The sequence below is a fragment of the Nothobranchius furzeri genome, chromosome 12, assembly GCF_043380555.1.
Source record: "Nothobranchius furzeri strain GRZ-AD chromosome 12, NfurGRZ-RIMD1, whole genome shotgun sequence".
In the NCBI taxonomy this organism is placed as follows: Eukaryota; Metazoa; Chordata; class Actinopteri; order Cyprinodontiformes; family Nothobranchiidae; genus Nothobranchius; species Nothobranchius furzeri.
Window position 1 is genome coordinate 14,233,052 of NC_091752.1, and position 26,488 is coordinate 14,259,539.

The following is a 26,488-nucleotide window of genomic DNA, read 5'->3' on the forward strand; positions in this document are numbered from 1 at the left end:
AAGGTTTTTTGGATAGTCTAGATGCAAGACATAAAACAATCCAAACAACAACACAAATGCATCAGCCCACTTGGCAATGTCGCCTACCACAAGCTCGTCCTCCACTACAACTGCTGCACTGACCGGACTGAAGTGCATTGGGGTTGTACTGTTCTCGTTTACAATGGTCAGAATACCAACAGTGGTGTTGCTGATGTCTGGCTCGGGAGATTCTTCAAACTACAAGGGACAAAAGCAGTTTTGCATTCAAGACAGAGATTTAATTGTTACAAGGCAAAAAAGGATTACTATTCAAACTTCCAAGACGGAAGGAACAGTATTAGTATATGTACATTTGTTGGCAATTTACACAAAAAGTATTACACGTAATTGGATGACATTTTCAGGAAAGGTTAGTAATGACACATAGAAGTAATGTTAATATTTTCGGCCTTATCTGGCTAACTATCTGGATTCAGAGATCTTTTAAAGTTGTTACAACTTAAGTCCGGCAAAGTGCAGTTTACTATTCATTGGCAAAATGATGCACTTAAGTATGCAGTTTTTAGAGACAATTTGCTCTGCTGCATAATATTGCTTTGGCAATATTATGCTTTGGCTTTGCTTATTGTCAGCACATCTGGATTATTGACCAGCACAGTGTTGCTCTTAATTTTGTAAACACTGGAGCCCTCATGCTGCTTTTTTAAATACACAAGCTTCAGTTTCAGATTTGCATACAATGAAACCTAAAACAGTACCCTATTCAGCTTATTATGTCACATTTATTGAAACACAGTAGCATCTGTGATCCAATATTTAACTGTTACTTTGTATTAATCACATCATCCATAAATACCTACATTCCAAACTTTGAAGAATTGTGGCTCCTCCTCTCATAGGTATATTGGAAGTCCGTGCAGGACAAGAGTATGTCTGATATCAGCATCCTGTTCTTGCTGCACAGAGAAGATGCAAAAAAAAAATTATAAAAATAAATTTCACAAGTGTACATACTTGGAAGTATCTTGTACATAGCCAAACAATGGTAGTTATGCCTTACAACTGCACTTTACCTGCTTATCATACAGCTTCAGCATGCCGCTCAGAGCCTCTGAAGTCTTGCCAGTTCGTGCCGCTTTCTGTCTCAACAAGATCAGCAGTTGTGGTGTCAGGTTGTCCAGTTCAGAATAAAACTGGTTTCGCAAGTTGACATTTGTGATGCGATGAAACTCTGCACAAATCTACAAAATAGTAGAAAAAAAAATTAAGACTTCTGAAAATTCTACCCAAACAACAAAAAAGAAAACATTTAACCTGTGAATCAATGCGAAGAGCAGGCCATTTCTGTAGGAACTCGCCGATCATTAGGTCTCCCTTGACAATCTCAAGTCGACGAAGTGCAAAGGTCATCTGCATGAGCTTGTCAATCATCACAAGGTTTTTTTCACTTCTCTCGACTTCTTGCATGATTTGCAGCCTAACATTTTCAAGGCTGGTAGCATCTTGACCTTTAGGGAAATTTGGCAGGTAGTTCACCTCGGCACGCTTGGCTTTTTTTACATTCTGGTGTGGGTGCTCTTTGTCAGGGTTGTTGAGGCTTCTTCTGCCTGAATTTACAGCAACTTCCAGGCATCCAGCTTTGGCTAGCTTACTACGGAAATTCCCCATTTTGTACTGCAAGCTCCACTTCCATCCATACCATCCACTTTCACTACTCTTCTCTTTGAGACACGGATGAGCCGTCACAAGAGCTTCTGCTGCCATGGCTATGTTTTTTTCAGTTGGATAAGGCTTAAAATGCATGATTGCTGTGGCCATGCTTTCCAGGATGCTGCTTTTTTGGGATCTTGTCAAAGTGATTGTTTTCCCTGACTGTTCATAAGCAGCATTGGCTTCTTGAAGAAGATGCTCCACTTCATAGGAAAAGGTGGGGACACTGAAGTTGTCTGGCCAGGTTTTCAGTTGGTTGCTAATGGGTGCATGAGGAAGGATTTCAGTGTCGGAGCTTTGTAATGAGACATTGCCAACTTCAGATCTGACCACCTGGAGTGTCCCCTTTTCAGGTAAATCTTCAATGTCAACCAGACAACAGAGCTGACCATCGAAATCTGGATCTTCATAGTGTAGAGTGAACTCATAGTCAAGCCGTGGCCTGCATTTTTCTTGCAGTGTTTGGATTAGATCCTCTACTGAATTGGGGCGCTCAGTTAGGGTAAACTTCACAGCTACCTCTGGAGCAATAAAAACTCTAAGCATGAACTTTGTGGGAGCTGCCATGTCTGAATAGTAGAATAAAAAGAAACAAAAGGGTTACATGACCTTACTAATAATTCACAGTAACATCACTTTCTAACAGGAAGTACAAAGCGTTTCTGTGATAACAGCAGTTTGCCACTGACATTGTAAGCACAGAGTGGCAAGTTATCATTAAGCTCCAAAATGCTATGAACAGCAATATTTCCCGGTAACAATTCAAATGATCTCAAATGTTCCAAGTAAAAAGATTTGTAATCATTGCAAAGAAAAGTTACATTGTTGTTAACAATGAGGATGTTTTCAACTTTGCTAAACAGAGGGAGTCCTCCTTCCTGACCTACTGAAACAAACATCCCAACTTCGTACAAGGTGCCATCAATGGACATCCTTGATGTTGCATAAATGATGTTTGAGTCAGTTTTTTGTTTTATGTCTTGTTTTGCAACATCTGGTAGTTGTGAAACAAGAACAGAAGAAACACTTGATGTCTGTTGATGTGGCTTAAAAAAGCCTTGTGCGCTAAGGTGGTAAGCAATCATGTACTGATGCCTTGTTGCGAGTGTTTTGAGAACATTCTTGAAATTTTGTGCATCATGTACCACCCGTTTGAAAAAGCGATGTTTTCCCTCAAATCTCATAGTCCACAAATGGACAAGAGGCCCGAAGCACCGTATGAGATGGGGGTAGTGTTCGATGAAGTGGTGTTTGGGAAGCAGAGAGAAATCAGGGAAAACTTCCTGCAACATCTGTCTGTGATCCAGTATCTTGCTTTGCAAATACTGAATGGTCTCCTCGTCAAATATCGGACACAAAACAAGCTCCACAATCTCCTTTAAATCCATTAATATTGTCCACGCACCATCACCCTCAGGAACTGTGTCACCAATAATCAATGGGAGTAATCTCAGTAATGTGTTATTTTCATGCCCATTGCCACCTATGTTTTTCTTGTTGGCAAAGGTTTTGGAAATGGGCTTTGGTTTGTCTGTGGCATCTGTACCCTTGTATGAAAATGACTCGATTTTTTGGTTCAAAGAATCCAGAGAGAAATACTTGAGCCTTATCATCCGATCTATACATAGGGCCAATTCGACTGGCACTATGCCCTCTAACAGATCATGCAGAGCATCAGGTGGGAAGCCAGTGGTTGGATGAAAATACTGAAGAGTGTTTCTCAAAATGCAGTCCCCTTTAACACCACACTGACTGGAAAGTTTCCCCTGCACCACATCCTGTACATCTCTGTCATGAGTGAGTTTTGACCTGGGACTAAATTCACCTTCGAAAATATCAAGAGACTGAATTTGGTTGTGTGTTGCTTTGCAGAATCTGCACACATAGCCTGCTCTGAAACACTGGACAAAGCCAGCTAATGAATGAGCAGCCAGATTATCAGCCACAACACAGAAAATGGTCCCACGGACAGTACAGCCAAGATGCTCAATATACAGACCATCTTTTTCGAGAATACACAGGTCTTTAAATAAGGGACCGAGAGTGTTTTGATAGCCATACTTCTGAAAATCTGTCACTTTACAAAGGGCAGCTAGTTGGATTACATGGAGTGCTGATCGGTATTTTTGAGGAAGGTCTGCAAACACCCAATACACTGAGCATAGCTTGTGTATTTTTCTAGAAGTGCCAAGAGGATTTGCAATTTCCAGGTCATCAAGATACAAAATCAGTGGCAATGTCAACTCTGAAGAAGACAACAAATCATTTTCCTGGTAATACAAGCCATCTTTATGGCTCTTGAAATGTCCTTTTTCAGAATTCTTTGTTTCCTTAATCAGGTCAATGATATCAGTGTGTTTAAAAATTTCTTGAATCATCTCAAGTATTGGCACATATACTGTAGTATGTCCTGTGTCCAACACATATTGCACTGGCATGACAACAGGATAATGCCTCTCAATGTATGTTTTTCTTCGTTTTGCAGATGATAAATCTTGGCCCTTTCCTGTTGCCCTGACAAACAAGTTGGCCTCAACAACTGAACTGACCAAATCATTCACAACAACATCAGTAGGAGGAACAGAATGTTTCTGCAATATGTCTTCAATAGCAGATTTCAACAGAGGCTGAGATAAAAGAAATATCTCCCTCAGATGATCAACGATATCTTGACAAGCTCTCTCAGAGACATGGAGAATTGACTGCATTTTGAGAAACAAAGAGGCCAATTTTTGGTGCAACTGGGCTTCCCAAAAACTGGTCTCACAGATCCCATCTTCAGAATGAGAGGGCACATCTTCAGACAGCTCTTCAGGTTGACCTAAACTATGCTCTTCATCAAAATCAGCAGTTGCTGGAGCTGCCACTTTCTCTGTAGACACAACATTATCACTAAAATCTAAAGCACTGCCAAGTGTCCTACTCTTATGAGCATTAAAGGATGAATAAACATTTGTGGTATAACTACAGTTCTTAAATGGACATGGAACTGTTTCATGGTTTTTTAAGTGTCCTCTTAAATGACTAAACAACGTTTCCTCTGAAAAAGGCTGATTGAATTTGCACACTGAACAGGTAAACAGTGACACGCCTCCTTGTACCTCAATACCTGCAGAACCTTTGTGTTGGTGAGACCGTGACAGATGAATTTTTAAAGCATTAAATGATGCAAATGTACAAATGCACGCTTCAAAAACACATGGCAGTGGTGTTACTTTGGAGAAATGGCAATGTTTTAACCGGTAGTGTTCCAATAATTTTCTCCGAGTATCTGAGGAGTGGACACACAACTTGCATTTCCATTTCATTTCACTTTAGAAACCCTTCAACTAGCCTTACTAGCCTCAAAATCAATCCAGAAAGTCCTTAATGAATCAACCTCTCCTCGTAGAAAGGTCCCTGGTGTTTGTTCCTGTAACACATTTAATAAGTAGTATTAGTCTTACACATTGATTTCCAAAATGAATACAAGTTACCTATAGAGAGGCTGAGGGTTCTTGATGAACGAATTCTTTAGGTTTAAGCAGAAATAGGAGATTAAATTACATTAATTATACTCACTTTAGAAACCTGTGGCCTCACAAGCCTCTGAATCACCTCGAAAAGGCTTCAATGAATCTACTCCTTCTCCTGGAATGCTCCCTGGTGTGTGCTCCTGTAATAAATTACATAAGTGATATTAGTCAAATACATTGAATACATTTAGCTCATTCTGTAAATATGTCATAGAAGTTACTAATAGAGAAACAGGCAGTTCCTGATGAAGTCCTGATTCTTTAGAATCCCACGTCTTAACAATAAAACTGATTAAATTATACTAAAACCAAGCATTCAGTTCTAACTACAACTACTACTGCTGTTTCTCCTCGTCAAAATATCTTTAAATGTTATCACAGAAAGATGAGAACCTCCATATGGTTTACTCTAGCCTTACCAAATTTAGCCTTTTAGATACGTGAGAAAATTCCCTGTAAATTTGCAATTTAAGAATTAAAATAATTACAAGCAAATATGTCCCTTTTGGCATGTAACCATACATTTTTACAGATTTTTAAATTTGTGCTTATAAAGTGTTTTAGAGAATATGGTTTAATAATAGAAAAAACAGTGGATATGAAACAGGGATTTATTTACTACTGGTTACACACTATGAACAATAAATCGCAACCATCGGCCAAATACTATTGTTAGTACTAACTAACTACTATGGTACTACAATGGTACATTTCTCTGTAAACATGAGCCTAATTCTGAATACTATTTGATGTAAACACCACATTAAAATAGTTAGAACAATCTTATTTGTATTTTTTATGCATTGAAATCAACAGCGCTAAACGTACATGAATGTTTACCTGGCCTGCTACTAAGGCTGCTTGATTATGGCTAAACAAGATAATCACGATTACTTAGATTTGAGATTTAGATAATTTAACATGATTTTTAATTACCGTTAATGAACTTTGTTGAACATTAACAGTTGCTGTTAAACATAATTTTTAGCCTTTTTTCTGTTTTAAAAAAGAGAACCATCTTTAATAGAAGTTACACAAAGAGGTGCAACAAGGAACAATATACTTATAAACAACAAAGATAAACAGTGCAAACCTTAATCAAATACAAAGTTAGCGTTTCACCGAAGGGATTGTTCACTGTGTTTTGAATATGTTTTTTTAAATATATTTTTGGGATGAAAATCTGCCAAACGATCCAAGCAGCACATCTCCCAACAAACTGCTGGCTTCAATTCCAATTTTTTAAATGTATTTCTGAGTCCAATTAGACTGAAACATGGTGAATGTTTGTCAGAGACAGGCGCACATGGATGAAGCAGGAAATAAACATATACACAATCGCTGCTATGTTAGAAGTCATTTATATTAGACAGAAATTATCTAATTTTCCATCTTAGCGCAGGTGGCACCGGCCAGAGATGACTTCAAGCAGCGCCGTTTATTAACTGTCTGCTCTGAGTGACTGCAGTCGGTTTACCTGCCGCAACCGTGGTCAGAAGCCGAACGTCTTCCGTACACAAGTAATACAATATGATTTAAATACAATTTAAAAACGTACCTCTGAGTTCGGGTAGAACTGTCTCTAATGCTCCAAGCCAACTGACTTTGACCTGTGTAACGAGAAACGCAGACACGCATACACACACACACACACGCGTTACTACGAGAAAGCTAGCTTAGCGCACATAAACACAGCAACAGTCATTAAGTTAAAAATATATTAACCATACATCGCGAAAGCTTGAACAATACCATATCACAAAACTTGTGGCGAAAATAGATAAACCATCGGTAATAATAACTCCCACCGACTGTCTCTTGTATTTTAGTTTAATCTAAGCTTGCATTAAAATAGCTAGCGGTTAGCTGATTCAAACATGTGTTGCGGCTCGGTGACGTACAACGTAACAGTGTTTCGACCGAGATTATTCAACACGGACAAAATAGTTCTATGGCAATAACATAAATGAACTCAACGGAAAAAACATTTGAAAACCGTGGTCTATACATTTTACTTACATTTTTTCTTGGTTAGCTTCGCTTAGCCTTGGCGCCATCATGAAAAGTTTCCCGTTTCTAATTCCCGTTCACGAACGTACGCTATGACGTCACTACGTTTCTTAACTCAATAACTTTGACAGAAAGGTTTCATTTACTCATAATTTTATATTATAATAAATCTAACTTAAGTAAAAGTTGAATCTGCTTTAAAGTTTTAAGTTGTTTTGACTTGGTTGCCACTTTTGATTTCTATGGTTATAAAACGTTTGAGCTCATTGTACTTTTGGGTTTACAGTGTATTTATATATAAAGCCATCATCAGGATGTCGCCTCCTTATTTATGTAGGCTTCTGTCTTTCAAAACTAGCACTCGCTCACTTCGGTCCAATACTAATCTCCAGCAGGCTGTGCCTAGACCTTATACAGAATTAGGTAAGCAAGCATTTAGGATCTATGCTCCATCAGCCTGGAACCAGCTACAGAATCACTTAAAACTAGAAAACCAGGTCTCTTTTGGTCAATTTAAGTGGCTAGTAAAGGAACAGGAAGCAGGCACATTCGGCCCCTGTCCCTGCTTCCGAAGTTAGGAAAAGCTTATGATGTAGGTCAAGACGAAAACTTCCATTCCCTAATGTTGACTGAATCAGGGGCGGATTTAGGACTGAAGAAGATCCGGGGCTTAACACGCGCGCGCACATGCACGCGCGCGCTCACGTGACACACACTAGTCAACATCATATTTGTCTTGTACCACATAATTTTTAATCTGAAGTTACATATTAAGCATTTTCAGGGCAGAATATTGTTCCTGTTAGTGTTTAGTGTGAGATGATAGTAAATATTCCCTTTCTTTCTCCAACAACTTTACCTGATAGTAAGCTAACTTTAGGCAAACCAGCAGCACAACAAAGATTTTCAAATAAGACTCACAAACCTGAGTCAACACCAGTCTCATCAAAGCTGGGGTTCTGTTGTTGTACTTTTTGTCTAAAAAACGTCCTTATGTCCATCTTCACTCTTGCGTTTCAGGCAGACTGTAGAAGAAGCCGGCTGCTGAAGGGCTTCTTCTTCAGTGGTGGAGGCTCAGGCAGGCTGTATACAAACTACTGCCAGCTGCTCCCTCTCTGTTGGACTTTGGTACTGCATGTTACTTCCGCGATTTAGATCCGGGGCATTTCATGAAACATCCGGGGCTTCAGCCCAAGTAGCCGGGCCTAACGCCGCCCCTGGACTGAATCACTGTAATATTAACGCATCATGTTTGGTATGCCTTTCACATTGTTGTTGTGCTGGTGCTTATGTTTGTGTACGTGTACGGGCACACATACATGTGTGTGTGTGTGTGTGTGTGTGTGTGTGTGCGTGTGCGTGTGTATGTGTTATTTACTAATTTTGGTTGAACTGTAATGTTAAAATTTTATGTTTTTACTTTCATTGTTTTAACTAACTGTATTTTTACATGGAACTTTTATGGCAGCCTTCTTGGCCAGGGCACCTTTGCAGAAGAAACTTGTTCTCAAAGGATTTCCCTGGTTAAATAAGGGTTAAATAAATAAATAAATAAATAAAATTTAGCAGCCTATAGTCAACACACATACGCAGTGTACCATCCTTTTTCTTGACCAATGCTATTGGTGAAGAATATGGACTGCTGCTTTCCCATATAATTTGACTTCGCAACAGCTGTTGTATGTGGTTGCATGCCAATTCTTACTAGAAGAGCAATATCCATCGGTATGGCTGCCTCACTGGTGTCTCATCCAATAACGAGATCTCATGTGTTATCAAATTTGTGCATCCCACATCTAAATCAGTTTTAGCAAATACTCCCCTATACTTGTTTAACAGCTCCTTTGCTTTTAGACTTTCTCCTGTTTCGAAATTTTCAAACTCAGGCAGGTCCAGTTCAGCTTTACTCGCTGTTGTATCCGGAGCCACCATAAATGTTGTACAACTTTCTGAATAAACCAACACCTGTATGGGCAAATCCCCCTCAATCACAGTGTCAGCTAGTTGCACTGTCACAATGACCCTGCGTGAACCATACATCTGTTGAACCCACATTAGTGACTGGAATGAAAGATCGACCCTGTTCTGCTTTAACCCGGGAAGGTGAAACCAACAATCCCTCCGGCAAGCTGCTGTAATTGGGCCCAAGGGGTTCAGCCATAAAATCAATAGACTGGTGCAAAGGCACATGAGGGCAGTTAACTGGGACATAACTCAAACTACCAGCAGGGATACAAAAAGGCTTCTTACCCTGTAACCGCACCAGATAAGGGTCCTGCGAGGTTTCTGACCGGTTAGCGTGCATGACTCTCACCCGGGAGTCTGGGGATCGAATCCCACCCTGACCCTCATTTCTCCACCTTGCCACATTTGGTGTGGTTGGCAGGATCCATGTAGTACTGTCAAGTAGGTTCATGGATTTGAAGTTTGTGGCACCCTGTGCGGGAGCACGAGGACATGCTTGTGGAAAGAGGGGGGAAGATGTAGCAGTGTTTGCATCCTGTCACTGTGGGCTTGTTCGAGATGAGCCAGTTCTGCGCATTCGATCACCGGTGATTGGCGCGCAGGGCATGCCGATGATGACACATGATTTGTGTCCGACTTGACGTCGACTTGCTCTGACGTCATTCATACGTAGGCAAATATTACCTCGTGAGATCAAGGTGGCCGCAGATTTTGGAGCAAGGCGCTGCAGTTGTTCTCCACCGACTGCAAATCCTAGGGCATGACGGGAAACGCCTGGCTCTCACCTGATCCAAGATCTGATTGGTTCACATTTTGATCCGAACATCTGGTGGTAGAATATGAAATGTTAGTTGGTTGCATGTATTCTGTAAATCATGTAACGTTGATGATGACAACTATATAGGCCATAAAGAGGAATGTGTTTTGTGCTCTTTTGTCACGTTTCCTATGAGCACACTGAACCTACAGCTGATAACCTTTACTTATTATTACAGTCATGTCTCCATATGCATTATATTATCCACGAGCACGTGAGGATGTGTTTCGGTTGCTAACAGGCACCAGAATTAAAATAAATAATTAAACAAGTATGAACTCAATCTTCATCCATCGTCACCCGCGAGCTACACATGTAGCCATCTGACTTAAACGCCGACTTTCAGCCACTTCCCCTGCTGCGTCCGTCTGCTCTTGTCTATTTTCCAGGTGAGGCGCTGCTCAACTCAAACAAGCCCTGTGTCCCGATTGATCATTAACCCTGGCTACTTGGCCAAGAGAATGTCTTTTTGGCTAACTTGTTAGCGTGCAGTACTCTCACCCGGTAGTCTCAGGATCAAAACCCGCCTGGGCCCTTGTTTCTCCACCTTGCCACAATATTTAACATTATTTAAATGTTCAAATAAAAAAATAAAAATCAAACAAGGCCTGGCCGTGATGCAGAATTTTTAGTAATAAATAAATAAATAAAAGCACCAAAATAAAAACATAATGACTACACATGTCTGCAACACTATTAGACACTCATTTATGAAGGTTATTAGCTAAATAAGTTGATTTTGGTGTGACTTGCTCTATGCTTCGCCTATTTAATGATTGTCCCCAGCAGTCTTTAAGCCCCACTCAAGTGTAAGTTTATTGTCCCTGGCAATTCTAAAAACCGACTCCCTTGGTTCTAAATGAGCCATCATTGTTGGGTCAAAACTGAATAATTGGATGTTTTGTGCTCCACTGCCATTGTCATTGTTGTTATACTGTGGCAAGCTCAGTCACGGAGGAGACAGAGGTTTCTTTGGGAGCACCCGTTTAATCTACACACCTCAGCGCGGACACAGCAACAACAACAAAAAAAGGCGCGCTCTCACCGGAAAAACAATCGCCGAGAGAGCGCGTCACCCGTCACCATAGCAACATGACAACAAACACATAACTGCAATAACAGAACAAACCCCGAACAGCCCTGGCCCGCTACACAGCCCCCACCTAAGGGGTCAGTCTTCCCCGACAACCCCATTACCCCACACAAAGTCCTGCAACCGTCCAGGTGCCTTCTTCTGGCGCACCGGCCGGTCTCGACAGGCGGGGGAAAAGTCACTCGGGTCAGAACATGGGGTGCTGCCAGCATCCCCTGCCCCGGTCTCAGCCTGAGCGAGCGGTCGATACGGCGAGAGTCTGTCCTGGTGCAACACCACCAGGCGCCCCGGGCCCGGCATGCGAACACGGTACACCACTTCTGTTAGCCGCTCCACGACCTCCGCCGGCCCTTGCCAGTGACTGCAGAGTTTGGGGACACTCCTCTCTTGCGAACCGGGCAGTACACCCAAACCCTGTCGCCAGGCGCGAACCCCCTCCCCCGGCACTTAGTGTCGTAGGCTCTTTTCTGTCGCACTCCGGCGCTGGCCTGGGCCTGGCGGGTGTAGTCATGAACCACCCGCAGCCGCTCCCTTAGCCTCCTGTAGTAGTACATCTCTGGCCCGCCGTCAATCTCCGGCTCGGGGGGGGGGACCCAAACACCAGATCCACGGGTGTACGGAGCTCCCGCCCAAACATCAAAGCGGCAGGTGTGCACTGGCTGGACTCCTGAACCGCAGTCCGATACGACCAAAGGACCAGGGGCAGATGTCGGTCCCAATCTCGCTGGTGGCAACCGGTGAGAATGGCGAGCTGGGTGGCCAGCGTACGGTTAAAGTGTTCGACCAAGCCGTCGCTTTGCGGGTGGAGTGGTGTGGTTCTCGTCTTTTCCACCCCCAGCCGCTGACAGATCTCCTTGAAGACCTTCGATTCGAAGTTACGCCCCTGGTCACTGTGGAGCTCGGCCGGGACCCCAAACCGGGTGAACATCTCCTCCACCAGCTTCTCCGCCGTCGTCGACGCACTCTGGTCCGGCACAGCGTAGGCCTCCGGCCACTTTGTGAAATAATCCATGGCCACCAACACGTACCGGTTCCCTGACTCCGTAACAGGGAAAGGCCCTAGGACGTCCACACCCACTCACTTCATCGGGGCCCCCACCAGGTACTGCTGAAGAGGGGCAGTCGAGCGCTGAGTTGGGCCTTTCTGTGCCGTGCAGGTGTCACAACAGTGCACATGAAGCTCCACATCCCGTCGACAGCCAGGCCAGTAGAACCGTCCTCTGAGACGGCGGAGAGTTTTGGCATTCCCATAGTGGCCGGCCCCCACCGAGCCGTGGACGAGCTCGAGCACCTGCGACCGCAACGACCGAGCCACCAACAGCTGCAGGAGATCTCTGCCCTGCCCGGGGGCCCGCCATCTCTGGTACAGGAGGCCGTCGTGGGTCTCCAGGTTGTTGTACTCGGAGTAATAGGCCTTCACTTCGGGCTCCTGTCCCGACACCCCCCCCCAGTCGGGGTGTTGCGCCGCCTCCAGCCAGGCCCCCACCTGCACCAACGTCGCATAAGCCTCCTGTTCCCTCTTCAGCTGCTGTGGGGCCAATGGGAGCCACCCCCCTCCGCTGGCTGTGGCCTGAGCAGCAGCCACACCCAGCGCCTCCTGGACCCGCTCCTCCTGTCGCAGACAGTAGCGGCACTCGACGGCCATGCAGGGCCTTCTGGAGAGGGCATCAGCGTTGCCATGCTGTCGACCTGCCCGATGTTGGATCTCAAAGTCGTAACCCTGAAGGACCTCCAGCCAGCGGGCCACCTGACCCTCTGGGTGTTTGAAGTTCAGGAACCAAGTCAGAGATGCATGGTCAGTGCGCAGGAGGAACCGGCAGCCATGCAGATATGGCCGGAAGTGCCGCACTGCTAGTACCACGGCCAGCAGCTCCCGCCGGGTCACGCAGTAGTTCCTCTCGGCTCGCCCCAGCGCTCGGCTGAAGTATGCCACCACTCGTTCTCCAGCATCGCCCTGCTGAGAAAGGACCGCCCCAACTCCTACATTGCTAGCGTCAGTGTCCACAATGAAGGGTTGCCGGGCGTCGGGGTAGGCCAGGACTGGGGCTCTGGTGAGGGCCTCTTTCAGCTGTGCGAAAGCCGCAGCGCAGGCATCACTCCAGCCAAATGGCTGGCCCTTGTCGGTTAAGCGGTGGAGGGGGCTGGCTGTTGTTGCGAACCCCTTAATGAACCGACGGTAGTAAGAGGCTAGGCCCAGGAAGCTCCGCAGTTCTTTGACGTTCGAGGGGGTCGGCCAATCCCGGACCGCCGCCACCTTAGCGGGATCGGTGGCGATACCCTGCGCGCTGATTACACGGCCTAAGAATGTAGTCTCTCTCGTCAACAGCCGGCACTTCGCAGGGTTGAGCTGCAGCCCGGCTCGACGGATGGCACCGAAGACCTCGCTCAGGTGGGACAGTGCACTGTCGAAGTCGCCACCGTGTACCAACAGGTCATCCAGGTACACAACACAGCGGCTACGAGGGATGTTCACGAGCACCCTCTCCATCAGCCTCTCAAACGTCGCTGGTGCATTGCAGAGCCCAAAGGGCATGACCCTGAACTGCCACAGCCCCTGGCCAATGGTGAATGCAGTCTTAGGCCTTGCTTCGGGGGCTAGCTCCACCTGCCAGTAACCACTGCGCAGGTCGAGGGAGCTGAACCAGCTGGAGCCGCAGACATAATCCAGGGCTTCGTCGATCCGCGGAAGCGGGTATGAGTCCTTCTTGGTGACTGCATTGAGACGGCGAAAGTCCACACAGAACCTCGAGCTGCCATCCTTCTTCCCCACCAGGACCACGGGTGCCGCCCATGGGCTGTTGGACGGCTCGATCACCCCAGCCGCAGCCATCTCACGGATCTTTTCCTCCGCCACCTGCCTTTTTTGAGAGGGGCAGCCGGTGCGGGCGTAGACGGATAGGTTGGGCAGAGCCGGTGTCAATAGTGTGCTGGACCAGCCCTGTCTGCCTGCAGTCTTTATCACTGGCGGCAAAGATGTCCACATTCTCATCCAGGAGGCACCTCAACCGCTGGTGCTGATCACCGTTGAGACCCACGCTGCTGCGCTGCCACAGGTCACCAACAGCCTCGGCTGTTTCGGTCGAGGGAGATTTGTTGGGCTGAGGGGCCGGGGTTGCGGTGAGTACAGATTACCCGGACCCACTGGCACCCGAAATCTGCTGAGCGGCAGCTGCCTGACGTCTGTCTCTGGTCCCCTCCGCTCCCTGCTTTTGCCCGCACTGGAGGGTGAGAGTCTCTGTTCCAAGAGTGAGAGCCCGCTTTGCGGTGTCAACGCAGGCCCCCCAGCGGGTCAGCAGATCAAGGCCGATGATGCACTGGTCTTGAATGTCAGCCAGCCAGAAGTTGTGAATCAGCTCCAAATCCCTCACTCGGATCTGCAAAAGTTTCTTCCCCTGCATATCAGTTCTCTCCCCCGTCACAGTCATCAGCTGGGTGTCGGTAGGCGTCCAACCCTCCACCAACAACCCGGATGTTCCAGGGAGCACGCCAGGTCGTATCAGGGAGATGGTAGACCCCGTGTCCACCATGACCTGGCATGGCTGGCCCTCAATGCAGCAGCTCAGGTAGAGTCCCTTGAGGTGCCCAACCCGGCCCACCACTGTGCATCGTCCTTGGAGGGGGGCAGGAAGCTGGGGCGGTGGTCCCCTCACTACACCGCTCCCACCCCGTTTCCCGGAGTCCCTGGAGTTCTGACCGATGGGGCAGGTGCCGGGCAGTCATGCGCCACGTGGCCAGGCTCATCGCACCGGTAACAGCGGTCAGTGGGACGACGAGGACGCCTCCGAGGCACCGAGGGCCGCAGCTGACATATCTCTGCGACCGCCCCCTCCTCGTCGCAGTCTGCGGCTCTGATTTGAGGGTAGCTTGGGGAGGGCACCTGCTGGTGGGGTAGAGAGGCGAGCACCAGCTCAGCCCTTTCAGCCTGAAGGAGCGCCTCACTGAGAGTCTGAGGCATGGCCAGGCGGACGTGTTGGCGCAGTCGCTCTGGGAAAAGTCCTCGCAGGAAAGCATGCAGGCTAAGCTCCTCCCGGGCTGCTGCTGGGAACTCTGGGTAGCCACGACGAGCATACAGCAACACGTCCGCTGCAAAGTTGCCCAGGCTCTCCCCCGGCCTACGGCTCCGGTTGGTCAGCTTCTCCCTGCTCTGATCAGTGGAGAGCCGCTGCCCAAATCGTCTCTCGAGTGCTGTGGTGAGGGCCTGGAGCTCATGCTGCTCTGACACGGCTAGGTCGAGGAGTACCTGCAGTGCATCTCCTTCCAATGCTAGCGCTAGGTGTGTAGCAGCCTCGCCGTCACTCCAGCCATTATGTCTCGCGGCTAGCCATACTTGTGAGAGGTAGGGCTCTAGCGGGGTTAGCCCGTTATACTTCGGTACTTTAGCTGGCGTTGCAGGCACCACTGCTCGCTGTCGGGGGCCCGGTGTGTCGGCCGACGGAGGCAGCCCATCACGCATTGCCCTAGTGTCGGTCGCGGCGGGCCGCCGTCTCAGTGCGCTCGCGCCATCGGGACCCACCAGGGAGCTTACACGGCCGCTCATGTCTTCTCTCTTCAATCGCCAGCTTTCCAGACGGGTAATGTTTTCCTCAATAGCTTGCTCCAGCCTCCGAATGTCTCTCTCCATTACGGCGAGGGTGAGTATCCCACTTCTGACACCAATGTGGCAAGCTCAGTCACGGAGGAGACAGAGGTTTCTTTGGGAGCACCCGTTTAATCTACACACCTCAGCGCGGACACAGCAACAACAACAAAAAAAGGCGCGCCCTCACCGGAAAAACATTCGCCGAGAGAGCGCGTCACCCGTCACCATAGCAACATGACAACAAACACATAACTGCAATAAAAGATCAAACCCCGAACAGCCCTGGCCCGCTACAATACTGATATATGAAATTACTAGAATCAACAATTACTGATTTGGTGTAAGATCTGAAATGAATCATTACAGAAAAAATATTCATTTTAACCCACATTGCAAAGTATAGGAAACATTAATCAAATACTTTGGATTGAAACAAATTGTTCATCCAACAGAATATGATTATATGGAGTTTTAAAGTAATTTATGTCAAGAAAGATAAGCTTTAATCAGAGAGTAAGTCTCGTCTTCTGCACGAGACCTTGGCTTTCCAGCTAAGGGAGCTAGGAGACTTTATTATGGCTCCTTTCTTTGGTAACTTGAGCAGTGCTTTTCTGGTTTGGAGACCAGATGGGTATGAGGTGGCACATCAGTTCATCTCACTGTATTGGCACCACAGTGTCATATTTACGCATATGAAGAAGTAGGTTGGGCCTGCATGCTAAAAGTTAACTTCAGATCCCCAGTTTCAGCTAAAACTTCCAGCTCACCCAGTTCCTGCAAAGCTTTCAGCTTTTGATAAATTACCATCCTATGGGAAATCAAGCCAGATTTTTCAGTGGAATAATTTTAGCGGCATATACATACATATATATATATATATATATGTGTGTGTGTGTCTGTATGTATGTTTATTGCCAGACAAAGTTCATTTTAAAAGAAAATAATATACAGATAAAATAAATGATACAAGAAAAAAAAAGAACCATCCTTTTCAGAATGAACCAATTATTTGTTTAATATGCAAGACAACTCATCAGAAAGTATCTCTTTTACCAGTCATGCATCATCATCATTAGTAGTAGAAATATAGAAATGCATTCATTTTTATAAACTATATTTTTGCCTCTGTGTCAAATTAAATGTTGATTCCCTGGCATTACCCAATTACCTATTTATATCAATCAAATATTAAAGGTCCAATATTATTGATAATCCATAATTTTTATGGAATAGTATGTTTTATTGAATAGCTTATATATTTTATTGTCAATTTATTAAAAATAACCACTTATAAAAGTTACACATTTGTACCCATTTGTTTTTCCCAGATTGTCTCTAAGGGGATTCCCATGCATGCAAGAATGATCCATTCACCGAGCGGGAGACAATCCCAGCTCCCGTACGGGACGAAAGGCCAGGTCAGTCATAGAAGTTAGACTGTGTGTAAACTACAGTGTTGGGCAAGTTACTTCAAAACTGTAATGCATTATTTATTACTTGTTACCCTCATTTTAAAGTAATTCATTACATTATAATATTACTGATTATAAAATGTAAGGCATTACACTACTTTTGCATTACTTTAAGTTACTTTCACCAAGACAACTTCAATATGAATCTGGTAATCTGACGCTCAGTGAGCTCATGACATACATGTGGAAAGTGATGTGGTGTCTGAGCTAGGATTGCTGTTAAAAACCGTCAGATATAATAACAGTGCTTTAAAATGATTATTAAATAAATATAAATTAAATATAAATGGAATTTGTTCTTGAAACAGTTGTATTTTTGGTGTTGCCATGCAGAGGATCATAATCTTGTTAAGGGATCATTGTGGTTGGATTAAACCAAAATATCCAAGAATTCCAAACTGCACATATTGCATTGCAAATTGCAGAAAAAATTCTGGTCAACAATGGTGAAATTACTATTGTGTATTTGCATTTCAGAGACTTTTTTAAAAATCTGACAAATTTGTCCTCCACCACCTTTTAGTGAGTTTAGAAGTTTCAGGGTGCTCCAATTTGGCTGTTTGATTAATTTGAAAATTTATGTGCATTCCATCACCATTATTTGGTTCTTTTCTGAACACAGAGTAATATACATCTGTAGCCTTCATCAGGGCATTGCCTTTGTGGTGTCACTTCTGTCTCTGTTTACCTCCTGAATAGTGCCCGCACTCCTGATGACCATGCCCCATGAATGGTCCAGTGTGTACAGTCCTTCATTCTTGTTATTTGTCCTGGGCTAATGTCTCCTTATTTCAATCACTTCCTTAATCCATCTTCTGTAGTGATGCCACCAACATTGGCAACGATCTGATGAAGGCTACAGATGTAGCTGAAACTTGTTAGCAAAAAGGTAAATAACAAATCTCTATTAATGTGTTCAAAAAAGAACCAAATAATGAAAGTTGATGACCAACACAGAATTGAATTAAAGATGTGCATTCCATTTGCTTTTCTGTCTGTTCTGTACATTTTGGGCTTCTGTATTTACTTATTTCATTTTTATTCATTTTTATTCCTAATTTTTCATTTTCTCTCATTATGACCTTTTTAAAATCATAAAAAAATGTGTAATTGTTCTTATGAAGTGTCTTGTAATTTTAATCCTGATAGGTGCTATATAAAATATTTCTTATTCTTCTACCTTTCTTATGTTTTAGTGTGCAGCATTTTGGGTTATATGAAGGTACTCAATATAAATAAATTAATGGAACAAAATCATCTATTCCAACTGTCAATAACTTCTGTTTTAGAAATTAGCCAATTTTACTGAATGTTCTCCTTTCAGTACATCCTGTCTGTAGACCGAGCCAATCTGAACAAAGAGTTGTTAACAGGTAAGAACAGCAATTTTTGTTTTAAGGATATCTACTGTGGATCATTTATAAAAACATTGACACCTAAGAGGAGCTCAAAATTAGTGAACTGGAATTCTTATACAACAAACAACCTCTCTGAGATTTTCTGAAACAGTTGGTTTCACACATTCGAATTTTTGGAATACAGCTTGGAGAACAAACAAGCATTCAAATCAGTTTATTTATATAATGTATAATAACGACAAGACAACCGGCTGAAAAAACAAACTAATCATTCTACAAATGCAATTGGGGGCCATAGTCCCTATGACGGCCGCAAATGTCCCCCGAGCCGCACTTTGGACATGCCTGGCCTGGAAATATGAAGCTAGAGGATATTTTTGAGTCAGTATAACAACATAAATAATCTGGAGAAAGGTTCCAAAACACCAAGAGGGTCTGGTGTTATTTTTACTTTTCCAGGACAAACCCTATTTGCTGAACCCCCCTGCCTCAGCCTCACCCACCTCTGGTAACTCCACTCCTAATAAAGACTTTTTATTTAACTCACTGTGTTTGGCGCCATCACGGGTCTTCCGAGTTCAGTTCTTCCATTTCCACTTTTGACTTCCACCTCTTACACTTTCTGCTAAAGCGCCCCTTGGCAGGTGAAGGAAAATCTTCAGTAAAGCCGCATGGTTCAAAGCGTGGGAAAAAGGTAGCAGCTTATAGTCCGGAAAATACGGTAAATGGAAATCAGAAGAAAGGACAGACTAAGAGTTAATTAGAACAATAACATAACAATAAAAATAGATTAAAAGAACATAAATACATAAATTAAACTAATTACTCTAAAATTACTTTACTTTACTTTATATACTGGCCAAAAATTAGACCCGACGCCAACACAGTACTTGGGAGTTTTTTTTTTCCAACTTTTCATCTGACCTGTCATGGATCCAGCAGAATCCTGGACTACACCAACAACTCTCCACTACAGATACTGTGGAGACCCAGAAACTTGCCGGACTTATAACGAAGCCTGCGCTCGTTATTTGGACCCGGCTTCCTCGGAGCATGACAAAGTCTCATTTATGGTATCTAATCTGGGTGGTAGCGCCCTGGTGTGGGCCATGGACTACATCTCATTATGTCTGTCCGGATCGGTGTCCTTCTGGGAGTTTGCCAGGCGTCTGCAGGAGACCTTTGGAACTTGCCAATCAGTGAAAAGTTTCCTAAATAAAGAACCTAGCAAACTGCATCGAGTCATTGTCTAGTGTCAGAGTATTTACAGCAATCCTCATACTAAGCAAGCGTGCAGCAACAGTGGAGAGGAAAACTCCCTTTTAACAGGAAGAAACCTCCAGAGGATCCTGGCTCAGTATAAGCAGCGATCCACCACGACTCATTGGGGATGGAGAAGACAGAGCAGACTGACACACACATCTTCACCTACCTCCACACACCAATACTCACACACCTCCACATACCCCCCCCCCCCCCCACACACACACACACACACACACATTCCTTGATGTACATTCCACCTCCCTCTACTCCCCCACTTGTCCAGGTCTAGGTAAATATCAGATTTTAACCGTAGGCCCTTTCAAATAAAAAGAGACAAGGTGTCTGCCTCACAGACTTAAGTTAGGAGCTGGTTCCAGAAGAGAAGAGCCTGATAGCTAAAAGATCTATCTCCCGTCCTATTTTTAGATATTCTAGGAACCACCAGTAAACCTGCAGTCTCAGAGTGAAGTGCTCTGTTGGGAACATATGAATAATCAGGTCACTGATGAATGATGGTTCTTGATTATTAAGAGCTTTATATGTGAGAAGGAGGATCTTAAAATCTATTCTGAATTTAGCAGGCAGCCAATGTAGGGAAGCTAAGACAGGAGATTTCTTTTTAAAAATTCTCAGTATTTTTAATTCTAGCTGCAGCATTCTGGACAAGCTGAAGATGTTAATCTACTTATTTGGACTTCCTGATAGTAATCAATACAGTAATCCAGTCTTGATGTAATAAATGCATGAACTAGATTTTCAGCTTCACTCCTGGAAAGGATGATTCTAATCTTAGCAATATTCCGAAGGTGGAAAGAAGAAATCCAACAAACCTGTTTAACCTGGGGTTTTAATGACATATCCTGGCCAAAGATAACACCAAGGTTCATTACTTTGTTCTCGGAGGCTAAGCGGGTAATTTTTTTGAAGTTCTGTGCTAAAGATGATAACTTCAGCCACGTCTTGATTTGAAAGTAGAAAGTTTAGTCATCCAATTGCTTATGTTTTCAAGACAAGCCTGTAATCTGCCTAACTGATGAGATTCATCGGGGTTAGTGGATAAATATAACTGAGTGTCGTCAGCATAACAGTAGAAGTTTATCCAATGCGGTCTAATAATTTCACCAATTGGAAGCATATATATATATATATATATATATATATATATATATATTTAGCATTTGGTTGGGATTGGGTCTAAAATACAAGTTGAAGGTTTAGGTGAAGATCATATTTTTTATAACTCTGAGAGATATATATATATATATATATATATATATATATATATTTTTTTTTTTTAATCCTGTGGTACTCCCAAGTAACCCTAGAGTATGTAGAATATTTATCATGTACAATAAACATACATGAAATCTGTCAGACAGATGGGATTTAAACCAGCCTAGCGCTGTTCCTAGAACAGACACAAGAATCTTATCTGAGGCCACGAGAATTTCATTTGTATTTATTTGGGCTGCATGGTGGCGCAGTTGTTAGCACTGTTGCCTCGCAGCACGAAGGTTGCAGGTTCAAAACTCGGCTGTGGCCTTTCTGAGTGGAGTTGCGTATTCTCCCCATTCATGCGTGGGTTTCCTCTGGGTACTCCGGTTTCCCCCACAGATCACAACATGCCCTATAGGTTATAAATTGTAAGTCGCTTTGGATAAAAGCGTCTGCCAAATAAATAAACATAAACTTCTAAAATAGTGGCAGCAACCAAAGGAGAAGCATATTTAGCATTTGGTTGGGATTGGGTCTAAAATACAAGTTGAAGGTTTAGGTGAAGGTCATATTTTTTTATAACTCTGAAAATCCAAATGAATCAAAACAGTTCAAACACAGATGAGGTTCTACAGTTACCTCTGATGCTGCCTCACTTACTGAGGAAGAAGAATTTGCATTAGGGAGTGTTACGCCCCCTCTGACGGTCTAGGACAGGGGTATACAAATACTATTTAAAAAGGTCCAGTCAGAAAGAATTTTTTAGCCCGAGGTCCGAAAGATCATTATGTCCGACCTACAATAGTGTGACATGTATTTAAGTATCCTAGCAGTTTTATCAACATCTGCATTATTAATTTGCATATCAAATCAGAAATACTTCAGTGTAATTCAAATACTTATGACATTTATTGTCACTTAAAGTGTTGAACATGTAAATGATTTATTTGGAATATTCTCTCATTTACTAAATAAAAGTAGAAAAAAGTGTCAACAAGAAAATAACACATGGCAACTGAATCTTCACAAACTACTAACTTCAGAATAAATGTAGAAAAAGCTTAATTTTTTACATTTTTCCTCTTCACGTGCGAACTAAAAAGTCTTGAAATGATTTTAAAAAATGTGACTCAGCACACATGTAATAACTGAACATATATTTAGGTTAATGTTTTCCACATTTTTACTTAGTGAGAGAAGTGAGCTCTTGCTTGTCCTGCCAACATTTTGAACCTGGGCTTGAATGGAGACAGAGCCATCCTCATGCATGTGTGGAGATGCTCATTGGTGAGCCTGGACCGATATTTGTTTTTTATAATGTTCATTGTGGAGAACGCTGCCTCACAGTTGTGGGTGGAACCAAACATGGTCAGGATGTACAGGGCTACTTTCTTTAGACTTGAGAAAGCTGTCTCAGGAACCATTTGGAGCCAGAATGAGGACGGGTCAGTCCTGGCAGACAGTTCATTCATGGCCACGTTTGCTTGGAGGTCAACTAACTCCATCTGAAGATCCCTGGCATTGACCCATTAAAAATGCTGTGTGGCTTCCTTTGAGAAGCTCCTGACATCTGTGATGAGGAATGGGTTCTGAATGAACATGGTGAGCTGCTGGCCAATGCTGAAGCTATCAAAACGATTGCTGAAGTTAGCAATAAGCTTATCAATGAAGTCAACAAACGACGAGACATCTCGCTGTCCCTGAACCTGTTCCTGCACTGCTGGGAAGTGGACACAGTCTTCCTGCAAGTCCTTGAACATTTCAAGTTTTCTCTGAAAGGCACGGACAGCTGTCATTAGTTCACAAATGGAATTGTCCTTGCCCTGTAGCCTCAAGTTCAGTTCGTTTAGATGTGAAGTTATATCAACCAAAAAGGCAACATTGTCCATCTGCTTCTCATTTTCTAGAAATGTAGAAAACTGTGTTGCCTTATGATGTTTTAGCTCTGCCAAAAAAGATGCTACTTCCCTCCTGATGGCCCAAAAGCGTGCTAAAACTCTGCCTTTGCTGAGCCATCTCACATTGTTGTGCAGCAGAAGATCATCAGCATTGGCATCAACTTCTTTGAGGAATTCTCTAAGCATGCGATGCTGGTAGGAAGAGGACGCTCTAAGAAAGTTGATAATTTTCATCACTGAAGTCATCACCTCAGCATGCTCATCTGACAGGGAGGCACAGAGGACAGATTGATGAATAATGCAATGGTAGGTTAAGAGGTCAGGGTTGTCTTTCTTCATTCTTGTTACAGCTCCCTTTTCTCTCCCTATCATAGCAGGGGCTCCATCTGTAGTTATTGAAATCACTTTTGAAGGCTTAATTCCTCTCTTTGCCAACATCTCCATAATGGCCAGGTAGATGTCCTATCCTGTTGTGCTGGTCTGAAGAGGAGTAATACCCAGCAGGTCTTCATAGAATGCTTTCTGCTCTGCGTAATAAAACCTCACATAAACCAACAGCTTAGCATTATCACACACGTCGGTGGACTCATCCACAGCCAAACCTACACATGGTGCCTTCTGTATGGCTTCATCTAGCTGGGCTACAACATCCTGAGTCAGTATTTCAATTTTCTTTGTAGCAGATGATGCTGATATGGGGAATTGCTTTATTTTTTCACAAACTTCTTGTTTTTCTTTTCCTTCAAACAGTGTTTCAGCAACTGCTGTCATACACTCTTTGACAACCTCTCCATCAGTAAATGGTTTTTTGTGCTGACCCAAAATCCAAGAAACTCTGAGGGAACTCTCATGGGCTCGTTGCTGAGCAGTGAACGTGTGGCTCAGGATCCTGGTGGACTGTTCATATTGGGCTTTGAGACTACGTATTTTCTCTTATCTTACTTCTGATCTGAGGGGATATGTTTCTTCAAAACATTTGTGTTTTGTCTCATAATGGCGTTTCACATTGCCACTTTTAATAAGTGCCACTGTTTCTGAACATATGAGACAAACAGGTATTGTGCCACCAGTGGGAAGAACAAAGAGAAATGACTATGTCCATTCTGGATTAATTGCTCTATTTTCGCTGTCCACTTTCCGTTTTTTAGAGGCTGCCATTTCTGCTTTTTCTACTTCTCTCCGTCTCACCCGCCTGAATCTCTCCTTGTCGCCTGTCGCCGCTCTCCTTTTCTCTGCCTGAATTCCTCCTCCTTTCCACCTGAATCTCTCCTTGTCGCTGCTCTCCTGTTCTTTGCCTGAATGTCTCCTTCTTTCCACCGCTCTCCGCCTGAATCTCTCGTTTTCTCGAATTTCTGCTCTTCACTGCTCTCCTCTCCGTCTGAAACGTTTATTTTAGCTACGTATCGCCTGTATTTTCTGGCAGGAATGCAACATGTTATTGGCTTGTTGGTGTCACGTGGTCTGGCTAAACTCGTGCACAATTGGCCTGTGGGTGTTCATGGATGCTAGAATACTACCGTAAAGAATGCAATAGCTGCACCGGCCAGAAGCGGTTATAAAATTAGGCGAACTTTATTTTGGCATTAGGCTCGGGTCCACACCAGACAGCATTTCGGTCCGGATCCGGACCCAGGTCCGCCTATTAGTGATCTCTGGTCTAGGAGGATGAGGGGACTAACACAAGAAAATAGGTGTAGGTGTGTAAGGACGAGGAGGTTTGAGTAAAACAAAAGGATTAATTAACAAAAAGTGTCCGCTGTCTGAACGGCAAAGAAGGCATAACAGTAGTGGTGCAAAATAAGGTGGAAACTGAAAACATAAGCAGACTAACTGCTTATGATAAAGGCTCTCCGCCTAACTTAACTTAACCACCAAAATGAAAAATATCCCTGGCTCAGAAGTCCAAATGGGGATAAAAACCACCAACACAAGAAAACTGACCCTAGGTCAGTTAAATCCTACTAAAAAGGATAATTAAGCCCAACCCCTATGGAAAACAACCCGTAGCCAGCAACACAAAAGGTTTATCCTTAGCAAGGCGTGTGAAACGCGCTCAGAAGGAACCCAGGCTAATCCTGGATCCTTAGTAGAAAACCTTAAAACAAATAATGAGCGAGGGAGAATCTCAGGCTACTCCTGGATCTTTAGCAACAAACCTTGAACCCAAACGGTAACGGTGTAAACCTTAAACCCGATTGGTAACGGTAGCCAAAAGTGTCTGTGAGCTAAGGGAGAATCACCGGCTAATCCAGGATCTCCCAGCAGCAACCTTAAACCCAAACGGTAACGGTGTAAACCTTAAACCCGATTGGTAACGGTAGCCAAAAGTGTCTGTGAGCTAAGGGAGAATCACCGGCTAATCCAGGATCTCCCAGACTATCTGTAGTGCTCCTCTTTTAAGGAGCTGGGAGCTGCTTGATCACTGATGCAGGTCAGCTGCGATCTTCGCTGGCGTGCCTCTCTCCAAGGTCCTGAAAGGGCGCTGGAAGGTGTGAGCAGGCCGCTCCTGGCACTGTCCCTGGTGCTGGTTCTTTTGCAGCAGGGACAAAAGGCTCAGGTTGGGATGAGAGGACGGACCGAGGGGACGAGGGTCGTCACAGGGAGTATGCTAAAGAATTTTTTTCTAATGAACTTCATTCATGAAAAATCTCATAAAGTAATTGCTGCTGAAGGAAAAGATGGTTCAGAGCTATGATTCTGTGTAAGTTTGACAACTGTGCTGAAAATAAATTTAGGATGAGTCTTATTCTCTGAATTAGTAACAAAAATATGCAATTGTAGCTTGTCAAAGCTTATTTTTATAAAGCACTAGAATGTCTAGAATGTCTTGTAACTTGACAAGACCAAGACCCATTACCTTATTATCAGTGATTATGATACGCCCCAGCAATGGCACCATAAAAATTACTTGTTTGACAGTACATAATGGATTGACCAATAACCCAAAAAAACTCCATCAAGATTTATGAAAGAGAATTGTGGATTGTAGAGCCATATCTAAATAACTTTAAAGAACATCCCAAGAACTGATGAGGCTCAAAGCTATCATGAACTGGAACAGTGTCTCTGCCCACTGTAAATTCATGTTTACACCTTCATGGACAGAGGATCAAGAAAGAAAAAATTAACACCTTCAAGCTCAACTGAAATATTTAGCTATCTTTTTTGATGAAAAAAATATCCAACAGACTGAACGTTTCAGTTAGATTGATTCAAAATTCAGCAAAACGTTTCCACAACATGTTGAGTCATAAAGGTGATCCACGATGACCCAAGACCTAAGAACTCAGCCAACCTTCAAGCATGGAGGTGGTATCATCATGGTGTGGTACTTGAAAAGAAGAAATGTATTTTTATAGCAATTTTCACAGATAAAATCACAAAGTGCTGCACAAAAACCTCCAATAAAAACATAAAAGCAGTTACAATAAACACAAATTCCGATTACAGATAGACAGGGGATACCATTAAAAGCCAGTTAATTAAACCTAAAAAATAAAAGCTTGTCTAAATAAGTGTCTCCAGCTGCATTTTAAATGAACAAATAGAGTAAGCCTCACAAGGAGAGGTTAAAAGGCATTCCACAGATTTAAGGCCACTCATGGCTA

The 26,488-nt window shown here is 43.7% G+C and overlaps 1 protein-coding gene across 1 annotated transcript in view; it reads left to right on the plus strand.

Moving 5' to 3' along the window:
• kmo (kynurenine 3-monooxygenase) overlaps positions 1 to 26,488 on the plus strand; it is a 130,680-nt gene that overhangs the window by 39,329 nt on the left and 64,863 nt on the right. Inside the window, exons 4-5 of the mRNA XM_054736076.2 lie at positions 17,000 to 17,089; positions 18,468 to 18,516. Coding sequence (XP_054592051.2) covers positions 17,000 to 17,089; positions 18,468 to 18,516 — 139 coding nt within the window. The remainder of the gene's footprint in view (positions 1 to 16,999; positions 17,090 to 18,467; positions 18,517 to 26,488) is intronic.